The 16,576-nt window shown below is 41.0% G+C and overlaps 1 protein-coding gene across 11 annotated transcripts in view; it reads right to left on the bottom strand.

Moving 5' to 3' along the window:
- Positions 1 to 16,576, bottom strand: part of LOC134360180 (myosin-16) — a 339,036-nt gene that overhangs the window by 46,703 nt on the left and 275,757 nt on the right. For all 11 annotated transcript variants that reach the window (XM_063074218.1, XM_063074220.1, XM_063074222.1 and 8 more), the window contains one exon: positions 9,980 to 10,176. In XM_063074218.1, coding sequence (XP_062930288.1) covers positions 9,980 to 10,176 — 197 coding nt within the window. The remainder of the gene's footprint in view (positions 1 to 9,979; positions 10,177 to 16,576) is intronic.

Below are 16,576 nucleotides of genomic sequence, written 5' to 3'. Positions count from 1 at the left end.
CAATGAACACTTATGTGGAAATGTTGTACACAGCAGCAGGATCTGATTCTGTAAGAATACTACCAACAAGAACCCAGCAGTTGATAGTGTTTTAGATATCAAATGTGTTTAAAGAGATTACATTAAAAACCTTATTCCCCAAAAGTTAATAACACTGGACAACAAAAATTTTGCCTCCTGAATACTTTTGGGTGTATCTTATGGATTTTGGGCTGCTGATCATGAAAATCATCATGAAATTTCTCTATCATACACCATTTAAAAAATCGCCTACATTTTTTATTTTAGTTCATAATTTAAGTCAATTAAAATGTTGCCCAAAATGTAAGCTGAAAAGTTTTCTATCTTGTCCAGGCATGCTTAGACAGAGAGGATGCTGTATGGCAGGACAGGTTTTAGAAAGGCTATAAAAACATCACGCACACACTATTTTATGCACTCCGCTTACATGTTTGCGATCCTGTTGATGGGCATGTTCTATATACATAGCATATTGTGTATACTCATTATAATAAAGTAACTGTATTTTCAGGAATATTTGCGATAGCAAAATATCTTTCCAATGTTACGCTGAAATCTCAATGACTCAGCTTCAAGTGGTCTATCATAAAGAAAAAAAAATTAAGGAAACAACACTTTTGAAAAAAATTGTTGTCCAGTCTAATAAGTTCACCTGCTGCTGGTCTGAATAATTTGTAAGCGCTGAGTGCGGTATAGACAGGAATCCTTGGCCAATCTGGGTCACAGTGAGGGACCTTAAGAGTAGAGCATCCTGATTCACAGTAACTCATTTCTATCAACGTCTTCACTCAGCAACCATTTCAGGCCACATGTGCTGCTTCCAGTATCGGATATTATAGTTTAAGTGGAATTATTTACTCCTTCCCCAAAGCAGAGACCCAGAATAAGAAAACCTCTTTACAGACCTCCTGAATGGCAATGCCAAGCTTTGTGTGTTGTGCACTGGCACTTCTCACAGCCACTACAGCTCAGACACTCATGAGCACATGACAAATTTTTATCCACTGATTGTCAAGCACTTCCACTGATGGGTTTACACGCACAGTGGATACAACTTCTGCTTTGACTGTTTTTTAAATTGATAAAAATGAGCTTAGTCTCACTTTTCTCAGTGTGTTTCCTGGCATCAAAGTATGAGGATTGGTTACATATATTTGGATTCTATTCCATTGCATTCTGAATGCAACAGGTATTTACAATTATAAAATATTTTTTTTTCTTGAGCATTCCCTCAGGACTGAGGAGGACTTGCTTCCACTCTGGTGTTGTAGTTGCTGAGATCAGAAACTCATCGACAGGTTGGGCAGGTGAGTTGGTGCACTCTTTCCACCTCTCATACAGGACCTCAGTCCCCAATGAATTTACTTAAGATGCTTGATGCCATCCTGAGTGCTCCTTCTCCAGTTTGAATAATTGTGGCTCAAAGATTTCTAGAATTGGTAATTTCTTCAATGACAATGTGAACAAATCCTTCAAACATCTCTTCAGTCTACTAGTGGGAGGGTCTAAAACAAGGGTCCATAGTTACCATAGCAACTTGTTCTCACCGAGGGCAGGGATCTTCTACCCAGGAGGGTGGTGGAGGCTGGATCATTGGGGTATTTAAGGAAGAAGTAGATAAGTTTATGAATGATATCAGAATTGAAGATTATGGGGAACTGGCACAGAAGGGTGATGACAACCGGGGTAGATCAATCTGATCACATTGAAATATGGGACAGGCTTGTGGGGCCGAGTGGCCCAAGGCTGCTCCTTTTTGCTTACAGTACAGACTAAACAGGAAGGTTTGGTAATGGTTTGAACGATGGCTGTTTTTTAAAAAAAGTGTAAGTAAACAGTAAGAAGAAGAGCCATGTGGCTCCAGGCGATAAAAGCATAAACCACAAACAAATCAAGTTGTTGACTGGCTACATCACAAAAATTAACAGCAAATATGTACAAGAACTATAAGAAAAACAGGGTGAATGTGTTACCCAAGATATAAAGCAGCAACGAGCATATGAGAATTAGCTTGAAGGTAGACATGGGACAGCCTACAGTTTACAGTGTGAAATTCTTGAGGTCACACATCACAAGAGTATCTTCAAAGTGCAATCAAATTCAGGAACTTGAGAATAATCAGAAGCAGACGAATTGAGGGTGATTACTTCTGGGAAAAATGATTTGAGGAGATATTAAGAAGAGAAAATGTCTGGATGAATTCTCCGGGGGGGGCAGGGGGATGGATATTTACAAATAAGATGAAGTGGCGGGACATACCGAAAGGATTGCAGGCATTCTTCCCTGTCACAAACTTTTTAATGTCTATATCCTATTTCCATGATTTCTTGGCTCAGCGGGATCACTAACTCACAACAGTCAGTCTGAGGAATAGACATGAGCATGATATTCAGGGTGACATTATAATACTTTGGGCTGGTCATTTTTCAGTTGACATTTGAAACTGTAGGTGAATGTTAAACATTTCACAAAATCATCTACAGGAGGGATCTTCCTGGTCTCCTGCTCAATATTTAGCCTTTAGCTAACACCCATGGATACAGAATATGTCAGTACATTGGACTTTGCTGTCCTGTACTGTTGTAATCCAAGGAATATGACAGCCAATAACTTCTAAATCTATGATTATCACACATCAAAAGCATCTTGCTAGCCACCAACATATTGTAGTGTCCAAAGGTTTTGAAAGGCACTACATAAACTGAGGCAACACATACAAAATGCTGGAGGAACTCAGCAGATCAGGCAGCATCTAGGGAAATGAATAAACACTCACTGTTTCAGGCTGAGACCCTTCTTTAAGACTGAGAAGGAAGGGGGGAAGACACCAGGATAAGAAGGTGGGGGAGGGGTGGTGGCCTGCTGGAAGGTTATAGCCAGGTGGGTGGGAAAGGTCAAGGGCTGGAGATGAAGGAATCTTATAGGACCATAGAAGAAAGGGAAGGAGGAGGGGACCCGGGGGAAAGTAATGAGGAGACTTGCTTTTTACATACACCTGTTAGGGTGCATTCTCCAGTTACCTTATAAGGTAACCGTAGCCTTCAGCCAGAAGCAGATGTCATCAGGTGGTTCCCAACCTTCACTGAGTGTTTTGACCCTTAACTACGACACTCTCCAGTTGGCGGGCCGGCAGTGGTGGCCAAATCACTGCCCATCTGCTCCTGGCTTCCAGCTTCCCTCCTCTCGCCTACTCCAAATCCAACAAGAGGCTCATTCTGCCTCTTCTCCCATCCTATGAGCTGCTTGTTTTTTGCTCCTTTCGTCCGGGCCCAGATCTGACAACAACCGCCATGCTGATTTGGCTGGGAAACCTCTGCAGCCGATCTCCACAGAGAACAACCATGCCTGCCATCCCTTGTCTTTACACTCTTGCACTAAGGGCTGGTGCTTTAAGGCCTTTCTCTCGTGGGCTTCTTCCCATCCCTCCTCCCACGGCATAGTCAGCTCAACCAAAATTAGTTTCTTGTCTTCAGTTGACCACAGTACAATGTCCGGGCGTAGGAGACATATACTACAATAAAAATTGAACAACTTTTCCAAAAAACAAAGTATGTTGAGTAAGGAACATGAATACTCATTAGATTAGATTAAATTATGAGGACACTCAGTCCTCATTTATTGTCATTTAGAAATGCATGCATGCATTAAGAAATGATACAACGTTCCTCCAGAGTGATATCACAAAAAAAAACAAGACAAACCAAAGACTAACACTGACAAGACCATGAATACTTAAGACACAACAGTGAAAAAAAAGTTCAGTCCTGACTCCCGATGCTGTCTGCATAGAGTTGGCACAAATTTCCTGAGACTACACATATTTCCTCTGAGTGTTCTGGTGTCCTCCCACACCCTGAAGACATGCAGGTTTATGGGTTCATGGACCTTCGCACGTTGGTGATTTGAACCAGTGTGTGGCTCAGTGTGGATTCCAGCAGAAAGGGAGGGGAGATGTTACCAAGAATGTGGGACGAATAGGTCTAAGAGCCAGAGTAGACCCAGTGGGTCAAAATGGCCCCAATGTTGTAAGGAAACATAACACTAATTGATCCTCTTGCTAAGTGTAGCCCCTAACTTTGTATACAGCTTTAGCTTTTGGCCTTTCAACTTTTTGATTGTAACCTTCTGAGTGTAACTATGTCTCTACCTGGAGGGACGTATTGAACAAGAGGTTGTCTTGATTCCACTGAACACAAGTTTCCTTATGTGATAGATCACCCTGAAGAAAAATTCTTCCAAAATTTTGCAAAAATTTGCTTGTAAGTTGTGGTGAAAGGAGGAGGTAAAAAAGATGCCCAATACATGTGCAAAAATATCACAAGATGATTTACTTTCAGCATATTGTGGAAGGCAGCCAAGCTTTTGTTCTGAGTGTTTCTTTGATCATAAAAACCAGAACAATCTGTGCAATGTCTGATCCTAACAACGGACACAGTCGGTGCAGCTGACTGCTTTGATCTAAGGAGCCGCCTTCACAGTGTAAATCTGAAAGACGTGACTAAGAGGAGATGGTGCAATGGAACAATCTGCTGAAGGAAGCTCTTGATTGTAGGAGTTGTTCCAAATGCGATCATTGGATGTAAAACTTTGGGATATCCTTTTCACTGCCAAAAAGAAACTTCTATTCCACTGCCACTCTTAAAAAGGAAGAAAACATTTTCAGTACAACCTAAATGCTGGGAACATTTGTGTTTTTTAAATTGTAGTCTTCAAGGAACTACTATCATTCCCATAAGTATTCTTCTTTATCAACACTTCTGTCATTCCTTCTTAAGGGTGGATGGTTTTATTTATTAAATCTCTGGGACTAATGGCTTGTACTATTGTTGCAATGATCACCATTTTGTTTTAAAATCTTTTCGTCCCTCAGGTCTTTGTGCAGCACACCAAGGTATACACAAGTTTTAAAAAATCAGGGGAACAACTCTAGGTTTTGTTGGGCTTTGCTCTGGAAAGAAGGTTCAAAGTCTAGAATAAATTTATTTTTGAAGCATGTATATATCTCCATAAACTACCTTGAGAATCATTTTCTTGCAGGCATTCACAGTAGAACAGAGAACTACAAAACAATCAACAATATAAAAACACAAACAACTAATAAACTACCAATGTGCAAAAGAAGACAAATTGTACGTACATAAATAAGTAATACTGAGAACATGAGTTGTAGAGTCCTTGAAAGTGAGGCCATAGGCTGTGGAATCAGTTCAGCGTTGTGGTCAGTGAAGTTATCTGTGTTGGATTAGGAACCTGATGATTAAAGGAAGATAACTGCTCTGAACCTGGCTGTGTGGGACCTGAGGCTCCTATACCTCCTTCACAATGGAGGAGAAGAGAGCATGGCCTGGATGGTGGAGGTCCTTCACGCTGAATGCTGCCTACTTGTGGCAGTGCTCCTTGTATATGTGCACAATAGAGGGGAGGGCTTTGCCTGTTTTGGACTGGGCTGCATTCACCATGCTTTGTGGCCTTTTCTATTCTTGGGCATTGAAGTTTCCACACCAGGCTCTGATGCAATCAGTCAGTTTACTCTCCATTGTGCATCTATAGAGGTTTGTCAAAGTTTTAGATTGTATACCAAATCTGTGCACACTTCTAAGAAAGTAGAGCTGTTGTCATGCCTTCTTTGTGATGATACTTACCAGTTGCAAGAAAAAGTTTGTGAACCCTTTGTAATTACCTGATAATCCGCATTAGTTACTCATAAAATATAGTCTGATCTTCATTTAAGTCACAATAATAGTCTCAACAATCTGCCTAAACTAATAACACAAAAACAATTGTACTTCTTCTTGTCTGTATCTTATTTTACGGCGGTTGGCATCCAGCTTAATGGTGCATTACCACCACTTCTTCTTGTCAATACTGAGTGCACCATTTAAACAACCACAGTCTCGGTTCAAAAAGGTATGTGAACCTCTGGGCCAATGCCTTCTACAAAAGCTAATTGGAGTCAGGTGATCTAATCAATGAGATGAGATTGGAGGTATGGGTTGTAGAGGTTCCTTGGCCTATAAAAAAGACACACAAAGGCTACTTACAGAGCCTACTCTTCTTAAGAAAAATCTCTTTATGTGCACTGTGCCTCAATCAGAAGAACTTTCAGAGGACCTTAGAGGAAGAATTGTAGAGATGCATTAAGCTGGAAAAGGCTACGAAATAATTTCTAAAGACTTGAGTGTTCATCACTTCACAGTAAAAGAAATTGTCTCCAAATGGAGGAAGCTCAGTACTGTTGCTACCCTCCCTAGGAATGGGTGTCCCACAAAGATCACACCATGAGTACAATGTGTAATGCTGAAGGAGGTGAAAAAGAACCCAACAATAACAGCATCTCTAGAATTTGCTAAATCGCTGTTCGTGTGTACACTATAACAAAAGCACTGGACAAGAACAGTGTTCATGGAAGGACACCATAGAGGAAACCACTGCTCTCCAAAAAAAACATTGCTGCATGTCTCAAGTTTGCAAAGACCAGCTGGATGTTCAACAACACATCTGGAACAATATTCTGTGGGCAGATTAGACAAAAATTGAACTTTTCTGGCAGAAATACACATTTCTATGTTTGGAGGAAAAAGGCACATCAGCACCAAAACTTCACAACAACCGTGAATCATGGTGGAAGATACATCATGGTTTGGGGCTGTTTTCCCGCCTCAGGCCGTGGACAGTTTGCAATCGTTGAGGGAACAATGCATTCAAAATTGTATCATAACATTTTACAGCAGAATGTCAGGGTAGCAGTCCTTCATCTGAAGCTTAGTAGTGTCACACCTTGGGAAAGGTTTCACTGTTAGCGTAATGTCTTTCTGTCGAAGGAGTGTTTGAGTTATAGTAGAGATAATGGGTATTTTGGAATATCAACTGTTTTTTTGTTTGGAGGGAGATGAAAAGAGAAGGTGCTGGAGAAAGTATAATTTTTTTTTGTGTTATTTATTTAATTGGGTTCTCTTTACCTAGTTTTAGGACTAGGTCATATTTATGCAGAAATAGAGAAAATTCAACAGAGTTTACAAACTTTCTAGCACCACTGTCCCAGGACAGATCCTCTGATACGATACAGTACTGCCAAGGAATTTACAGTTACCGACCCACTCACCCTCCAATCCTCTAATGAGAATGGGAGCATGGATCTCCAGTTTCTTCTTCCTGTAGTCAATAATCAGCTCTGGTTTTGCTGACATTGAGTGAGAAGTTGTTGTGGCACCATTCAGCCAGATTTTCAGTCTTTCCTATATGCCAACTCCTCACCACCTTTGATTTGACCAGCAACAGTCAACAAACTAAAATATTCAGCTTGTGGTAGGATCAATGGTTTGGATTTAACATTTGCGGACAGAACACAAGCTGAAACATTTAAGGTTGATTAAAAAATCATGATGTGGAACCCTGACATTTTTAAAAATCTGGGCAGTTTAGGACAAGTACTGGGGCTGCCTGTATATAACTGTATGAATCAAATAAATGGTGTTTGCAAGTCTTGTACTCTAACTAAACTAGAGCCAACTTTAACCCCGTACTGTAACAAAGAACTTCTACATTGTTTCCTTCAAGACCACTTCACTTCTCACTGGCACTTTCACATATTTTAGAGCTGAACAGTTCATTATGCCATCCTCCCAAAGCCACTCTGCCCATCCTCAGCAATTATTCTCACCCATCCTGCATAGACCCAAATGATCACCAGGAGAGCAAATTATTGTCCATGCAACAGACTCCTCACGTCCATGCAGTTGACAAATCTGAAGGATTGGTGAAACCGAAACATCGCAGGAGTTGCCAGTCAGCATTGAACTCAATTTTGGATTGCCTAATCTTCTCCAGCTCAGAATTTTCTCCTGAAGCCTTCGACGTGAGTGGGTATAGTCACAAGGCAGCGGAGGTTTGTGATCAAGAGGTTTCCTTCTCCTAGATGAGCTGCCAACCACAGCTGGTGAGCCCCAGCTGCCTGAAGCAGCAGGTTTTAAGGTGCCTTTACCCCTTCTCCTGTCAGTAGAAACTGTTTCACTAGGTGTAGTAACTAAGCCACATGTGAAGATGAGGAATTGGACTTGGCTGTCAGAGGCTATTTGAGACTCATGGCATTGGTAGCTGTTAATAGATAGTGGGAGCTTATCCTCACTACACTCTTAGAAAATGTATCTCCAATCCCTAGACTATGTGCCAATTTTGATCTTTCTAGATATCAGGATATACCACATACAGAACATTTGTATTCAAGGTGTGTGCTATGCTTTACTGTACTGTGAGGAATTTCACAAGGTCTGTAAGGGCTCTTAAGAAAAAGGAGAAACAAGCTGGTAAACACAACATTTTCACAAAATCCCAGTCACAATATCATAAACCAAAAACCTTCAAATTCCCAAGGGAAACAACAGGAATTCTGCAGATGCTGGAAATTCAAGCAACACACATCAAAGTTGCTGGTGAACGCAGCAGGCCAGGCAGCATCTCTAGGAAGAGGTACAGTCGAAGTTTCAGGCCGAGACCCTTCGTCAGGACTAACTGAAGGAAGAGTTAGTAAGAGTTTTGAAAGTGGGAGGGGGAGGGGGAGATCCAAAATGATAGTCTTCTCCTATCATTTCGGATCTCCCCCTCCCCCTCCCACTCCCACTTTCAAATCTTTTACTAACTCTTCCTTCAGTTAGTCCTGACGAAGGGTCTCGGCCTGAAACTTCCACTGTACCTCTTCCTAGAGATTCTGCCTGGCCAAATTCCCAAGGGACCGTCCAAGCAGTCACCCATATTTTATCTTTCACAGACAGATAACATGGGATTAATGTACAGGCCAAACAAATCTTAAATCAGCTATTCTAATTACTGTAAATCTTACCTAGCAAAGAGGATATCAAACAAGTAAAGATGATTAATTTATTGGGATTCCATTATTTAAGTAAACTAAAAGAGCTGGAGTATTCTTTGAAGTTTTTTTTGGATTAAATTTTATTATTAGTTCAGTATCTGGAAGAAAACCAAGCAGGAGTAGCAGTTATGACCAATGATCTAGATAATCTAGTCATTTGCAGTTGACTTCACAGTAACCCTTCGAAATTACAGTAAAATTTCATTAAACCTTTAACAGAGAATGGGGACCAGAGCTCCTCTATATTAAAGGGTATACAGGAACTGGGGCCTCAGTGTGTTAGAGGGAGTGTAGAACCTGGAGCCCCTGGGTGTTAAATGGAGTGCTGGAACCAAGGTTCCAGTGTGTTCAAGAAAGTGCAGGAACCATAGTTCCTGTATGTCAAAGGGAGCATGGGCATCAGCACTTCTGAGGTTGAATCAACGGTTCTCAAACAACTGGATACAGATTATCGGAGTTTTACTAAACTAAGTGATTCAGCAATACTGAACTTCAACTTGTTGCCGAGATGAAGAAAAAACTGTCAATGTATTAGCTGGTGAATATCAGCTATAGACAAATTTTATCAAATTAAACATCATGGGCTCCTTGGGGGGTGGGGTGGGGGTGGTATAGGGACAGCTTGTGTGGGAGGCTTGGCCTCTTTCTTTTCTATCCAGGGGCCACTTCAGGCTGAAGTCGTGACCATTGAGAAAGAGATAGACGTGCACCCCCTAGGTTTGGTTAGTTAAGTATTTGTTTGTAATATCTTTAGTTCTTCAGTCTTATAATTTGGGGAGATTTAATGGAGTACCTGTTAAGTTAAAGGGTGACTGAATGTTCAGTATTGTGGTCTTGTGTAGTTTAGATGAGCACTTGTTTAGCTAGCTTCACTGTTTATTTTTAAGTAGTTAATGTGCCCATTCACAATCAGTGTCCTCTGTGTCACCGGATGATCAAATCTGTCTCCACATTATGGTTGTTAATGTAAGTGTTCCCAAGATGCAATGAATTTCATTGAAAAGGTCATGCTTTACCACCAGAGACCATTACAGTTGCCCATAGGCTAATAAGCTGATTTCTGGAGTATCTGATAACAAACCAGTTGCTTACTTGGACTCCTCAAGCTCATCAGTTCTCTGAATGGCATCAGTTTCATAGCGAGTCCGCCAATGGGTGACCTCACTGTTCAGTTTGGAAATGAGCCTCTGCAGTTCGGACTTACTCTCCTGCTCCTCCTCAACTTGCTCCTTCAGCAGCTCGTTGTCCTGCTTGACACTTGAGAGGCTTGCGGCCATCGTGCTCTTCAACTGAAGTAAGAAGATCAAGTATTTAGACACAGGAAATCAAGACATTGTTTCAATGACCTTGTTCAGGATGTTGAGTCCCTGGAATTCCCTACCCTGGAGGATTTTGGAGGCTACATCATGGGGAAGGAGGAGGTATTTAAGGTGAAAGGAGATAAATAATTTAAAAAAACCTGGGCAGTGATGAATATGGGAGATTGGTGCAGACGAAATGACGTTTTGATTTTACTGAATAGTGGGGCAGGCTTCATGGGCTGATGTCCTGATGAAGGGTCTCGGCCTGAAGAGTTGACTGCTTATTTATTTCCATAGATGCTGCCTGACCTGTTGAGTTCCTCCAGCATTTTGTGAGTGTTGATGAGCTGAGTGTCCTTTGTCTGCTTCTAATTTTTTTTAATGTCCTGTTCTCATCTTTAGGTTCATTGCTGTTCTAATATGCAGCCTTTAAGGAAAACACATGTTTGTGGTAAGGATGGTATAATAACAGATTAAGTTACTACATTCTTGGAAATGAAATGATTTATTGCTGGCATAAAGAAAGCTGTTGGACAGAGAAAAGGGCATCATACTATAAACAAATCAAAGTTTTGTTACAGATTCAGTGTTCCATGGCTCCACTGCTACCTGGATTGGAAGTTGAAGATCAGGCAGTTTCCTGTCATCCCTGATTTGAACCACGTACTCATATTCAGCAACAGGCCAACATCTTTGCAGTTTCCATCCAAATAATCAGCTTTATGCGACTGGCTCTAGTTACAACTCTTACCTTGAACCTATTAAGATGCAGAGTGAAACTCATGGCTTGTAATCCCTGCAGCAGTGGGAGCCATGATTGAAACTTCTAGACTGGCTACATAACCTCTCTTCAGTATATCGAATGGAACTAACCGAACCAAAGAGATATTAAGCTGCAATATTGCTGCAAAGAAACTCAGATATTGTCCCTCCAGGTTCTGCAGTACAAATTGAAAATTTTGGCACATATCTTCCAAAAATTACATGGGGTAGGTGCTTCCATTCTTAACATGTTAGCACTGGAATGCAAAAGATTAATGTCTTTCCAACCTGTCTTGAATTAAATAGCTTTCCAATTATCCACTCAACACAACATTGTCCTTTATTTATGTATGCATTTATTTATATTATTTTTATTTAGAGATATAGCACAGTAATAGGCCAATTTGCCCTAGCAAGCCCAATTACGTCCATGTGCCAATTAGCCTATTAAACATATTTGGAATATGGGAGGAAACTGAAGCACCAGGAGGAAATGGACAGGTTGCCTACAGACAGCAGCGGGAATTGAACCCAGGTCACTGATGCTGAAATAGTGTTAAGCTTACCACTTACGGCTTGCTGCTACAATACAAGGTTTCCCCATGTCTTCCAATCATTAATCATTCGTGTAAATCTGACATTGTGGCACCCACAATGATCAGTAATTTAACAGCACAAGCATCTGAGTTGGACCTATGCAGCCACATGGCTGCCGATCTATTAGTTTGACTTTGTTTTTATGAGATATAAATATTCTAAGATTCAATGTATATTTGTTATCAAAGTACGTATGCAGTATACAAACCTGAGTGAGATGAATTAGCTGGTTGAATGGTTTCACAAGATGATGGACTTTAGGATGGGGAAATCAGAAAACCAGTCCTCATGGGGGGGGGGGGCGGTTGATGATGGAATGGGTGAATACTTTCAAGTTCCTGGGTGATAACATCTCAGAAGGTCTGAGACTGAAATATTGACACAATCATAAAGAAGGCACGCCACTGGCTTTACTTCCTTTGGAGTTTGAGGAGATTTGGTAGGATACCACAGACTCTTTCAAATTTCTATAGATGTACAATGGAGAGCAATCTGACTAGTTGCATCATAGCCTGGTATGGAGGTTCCAATGCTCATCACAAGAAGCTGCAGAGAGTTGTAAACTCAGCCATCTCCTTCACGGGCAGAACCCTCCCCACCACTGAGGACATCTTTAAAAGACAGTGCCTTAAGAAGGTGGGTGTCACTGGTGACCCTCAACATCCAACTTGGGCCCTCTTCTTATCACTGCCATCATGGAGCAGGCACGGAGATTGAAGACCCACACAAATATTCCCTCTAATTTCTTTTTTTATATAGCTGCGTGGACCAACCATTGCTCTGAGTAGGAAATTTTTACATGGCCTGAAAACTGCACAGCACTTTAATAAACATAATAATCAAAGAAAATTCCAACTGCGTGTCAACAAATGCTATGTGTGTGGGAGCATTTCAATTAATGCCTGCACAGCTGAGAGGGAACAGTAACCCATACTCAACAATTCAGCAACAGCTACCTCTCCTCTGCCAACAAATTTCTAAATGGTCCATGAATGATTGAACTATTATTGTGTACCATCAATGAGTGCTGTCTCAGCTCGCCCAGATCTTAGGTCCAACACCTCACAAACAGCAACTACACAGCAAATACATGAACACCACCTCTTATCAGTTTGCTTTCTAAATCACACATCATCCTGACTTGGAAATGTAATGGTATTACCTCCTCACTGCAGGGCTGACATTGAGAACTCCTCACCTAAAGAAGAAGTTGTTCAGAAATTGCAGGTGCCCTAGCAAACTTACTTAAAATGGGGGAGGTATTGAAGGACTGTCAAGAAAGGCTCTAAGAACGTGCTGGGAAATTACAAGGCAGTGAGCCTGATGTCAGGGATAGATAAATTACTAGAAGGTTTTCTAAGTAACTGTACATATAGGTATTTGGATAAACAGGGCCTGGTTAGGGATAGTCATCACGGTTTTCTGCATGTTAGGTCATGTCTAACCAATCTTATAGGGTTTTTGTGAAGATTACGAGAAGATTGATGGAGAAAAGGCAATGGTAATTATCTACATTGACTTTAGCATGGCTATTGACAAAGAAGCTGGTCCAGAAGCTGGGAGAAGTCCGAGTGGCAGTAGATGGTTGTCTCTCTGACTGGAGGCCTGTGACTAATGGTCTGCCACAGGGATCAGAGCTGGGTCCTTTGTTGTTCATCATTAATGTTAATAATTTACTTGAAAATGTGGTAAACGGGTTCAGCAAATATGTGGATGACACCAAGATTGGGTTGTAGTGGACAGCAAGGAAGGCTTTCAAAGCTTGCAATGGGATCTGGACCAGTTGGAAAAAAGGGCTGAGAAATGCAAGTTGGGATTTTATGTAAACAAGAGTGGCATGTTGCAAATTGGGAGGATAAATCAGGGTAGGACTTGCACGGTGAACAGTGGGGAACTTAAGGACTAGGACCCATCATTCCTTGAGCGTAGTGTTGTTAGAGTGATTTTTGGGTTTAGGACATATACATCCAGCAATTGACTTTGGCTACCAGTCTTCACATCTGAATATGGATTGTGGATTTAATTTGGAGTGCAGCTCTGAACAAGCTCTAAAAGCAGTGAATCCCAGACCAGACAATGCTGATCAAAATTCATTTGGATGTCTGTGGTGTGGATGTGAATCAGGAGGTGTGAAGATTGTATGTGGTTTCAAAGAAAGCATTGTCCATACTTTGTAAATATGAAGTTGTCCTTTGATGTTTGGCAGATAAAATATCGAGCCCCAAGTTGGGCCGGTCAGACCTTTCAACCGAAAGCATCTCATATGATGCCTGCTACACCTTGTTTTGATGATTAAAGAAGCTGCTTTGTATCTACCAGTACTTTTCTCCAGTGACTTCATTGATGCAACAACATTGTACAGGTAGATACGGTCATAAAGAGAGTTTGTAGCACATTCGCCTTCATAAATCAGAGCACTGAGTAGAGGAGTTGGCATGTTATGTTAATGTTGTATGAGATGTTATTGAGGCCAAATTTGGAGTATTGTGTGCAGTTCTGGTTACCTATCTACAGAAAAAGTTATCAATAAAATTGAAAGACTGCAGAGAAAATTTACAAATATGTTGCCAGGACCTGAGTTTATAGTGAAAGATTGAGAAGGCTAGGACTTTATTCCCTAGCGTGTAGGAGAGTGAGGGAAGATCTTATGGAGGTATACAAAGTTATGAGGGGAATAGATAGGGTAAATACATGCAGGCTTTTTTTCATCTTGGTTGGGTGAGATTTGAACTAGAGGTCAAAAGTTTAGAGTGATAGGTGAACTACTTAAGGGCAATTTCACTCAGAGTGTTGTGTGAGTGAGTGTAAACAAACTGCCAGTGGAAATTATGGATTCAGGTTCAGCTGCAACATTTAATCATGTTAGAGAGGAATGTAGATGACAATGATCCCAGTGTAGGTAGACGGGACTAGGCAGAAAAACAGGTCAGCACAGACTACCTGGGCCAATTAGCTTATTTCTGTGCTGTGGTGCTCTATGACTCTAAGAAATTTCCACCACAAGGTCTGTAGTGATGGAAACTCTCCACAGCTTAACAGCAGTTGCATCCCAGTAACAGGTAAATTGAAGACCTGCCCTAAAGCACTGGGGATGTGGCTTTCATCCAGTTGGCAGGAGCAACACCCCTTCCTGGATTTACACTCTTGACTCCTGCTGTTCATGACAAGGACCACTTAGATACTTGCCTATCACCTCCTTGCCTCCCTTCCCCCACCCCTTTATCTTTCCCCTAACCGGTTTTTCACCTGGAACCTACCAGCCTTCCCCCCCACCTTCTTTATAGGGCCTCTGCCCCTTCCCCTGACAGTCCTGACGAAGGGTTCCGGCCTGAAACGTCGACCAATCTTTTCCACGGATGCTGCTCGACCTGCTGAGTTCCTCCAGCGTGTTGTGAGTGTCCACTTAGACACGCTGCAGCTGGGTCCCAGAAACTTTGTTGAGTTACTGAATCTGGGGACAAATCTAGCTCAGTATTTAGGCTTCTCCATTTCGGCACTCGAACAACTTGAGACATTCAGTACTCTTCACTTCCAGGAAAGTAGCTGGAAACTATTTCACTCTGGCTGATTTCAGGCCAAAACTGGAACAGGTAAGGGAAAAAGTGGATTTTGGTTTATTGGAACACATCAGGACCGATACGTTTTGGCCTAATTAAATAGCTGCTCTAATTAGCCGAAGTTTCATGGAAATAATTAAAAAGGTATAAAAAAGACAAACTACCATTTAATTGAGTAACAAATTATGTATTTATATTAAATTCAGAACAAATTAGAAAACTATCAATTCTACTAAAGTGCTATAAAACTGTATATTAGATCCTAATAGTTATCAACAGAGGAATAGACGCTGTTGGGCTCTTTTGATTGACTATTAATAAAAATCAGCACAAACACCTAGTGCAGATAATGAACTGCATTCATACAATACTTTTGACAACTGCATCCTCATATCTTCATTTTCATTGTAACATTTAAGATGATGGTCAATACCTTCAAATTCTTAGTTCCTAACTTGCTGAATTAGTGAAATCATTTCATTTTCACTCCCAGCCATTTCTAGCATCTCCAAGTCTGAATGCTTGAAACCACAGTGAGCAAAACAGTTCTGAATTTCCTTACTGTTTGCTTGTTTCTTGCTAACTAACAAAAATCACTGCTTTTTGAACACAAACACAAGCAACTTACGCTAGTTAGAAACTGTTCGGCAACAGTCTCCTATCCCAATAAAGTGGAAGAGTGTCCCAAATAAATGAAGGGAATCTTGGCTATTTTCTCGATTAGTTCTTGTTCTTTAAGAGTTATTCCAAAGAAGCGGCTGCCCCGATTAACTGATGGCTCCATTAACCAAAATCCACCGTAATTATATATTTCTTACAAGTCATCACTTTTTACTTAATTCTTATCAACACTGCATGTGTGGCGTATCTCTCAGGAAGATGCAAACTTTTTGTGCAGGTAAATTTGGCCAACATTTGCAATGCTGCAGCACAAAACTCAATGTATACTTGACTGTAACTGAAATATCAGAAAAATTACAAAATAATTATGAACCCACAAGGAGATACAACACAGAATGTGTCATAGAGTCATCCAACATCACAGAAATAGACCCTTCAGCCCATTTAGTCAACGTCAAACCATTTAAACTGCCTACTCCCATCGATCTGCACTGGACCATAGCCCTCCATACCACTGCCATCCATGTACCTGTCTAAACTTCTCTTAAATGTTGAAATTGAGCTCATGTGCACCAGTAGTGCTGGCAGCTCATTCCACACTCCCACGACCCCTTGAAAGGAGAAGTTTCCCCTCATGTTCACCCTTAAACATTTCACTTTTCACCCTTAGTCCATGGCTCCTAGTTATAGTCCCACCTAATCTCAATGGAAAAAGCATGCTTCCACTTACCCTATCTATATCCCTCTTAATTTTGTGTATCTGTATCAAATCACCTCTCAGTCTTCTATGTTCCAAGGAATAAAGCCCTAAAATATTTAGTCTTTCCTTATAATTCAGGTCCTCCAGTCCT

Source organism: Mobula hypostoma, chromosome 22 (genome assembly GCF_963921235.1).
Source record: "Mobula hypostoma chromosome 22, sMobHyp1.1, whole genome shotgun sequence".
Lineage (NCBI taxonomy): Eukaryota > Metazoa > Chordata > Chondrichthyes > Myliobatiformes > Myliobatidae > Mobula > Mobula hypostoma.
The sequence above is the reverse complement of the archived record's forward strand: the minus strand, read 5'-3'. Positions and strand labels throughout refer to the sequence as shown.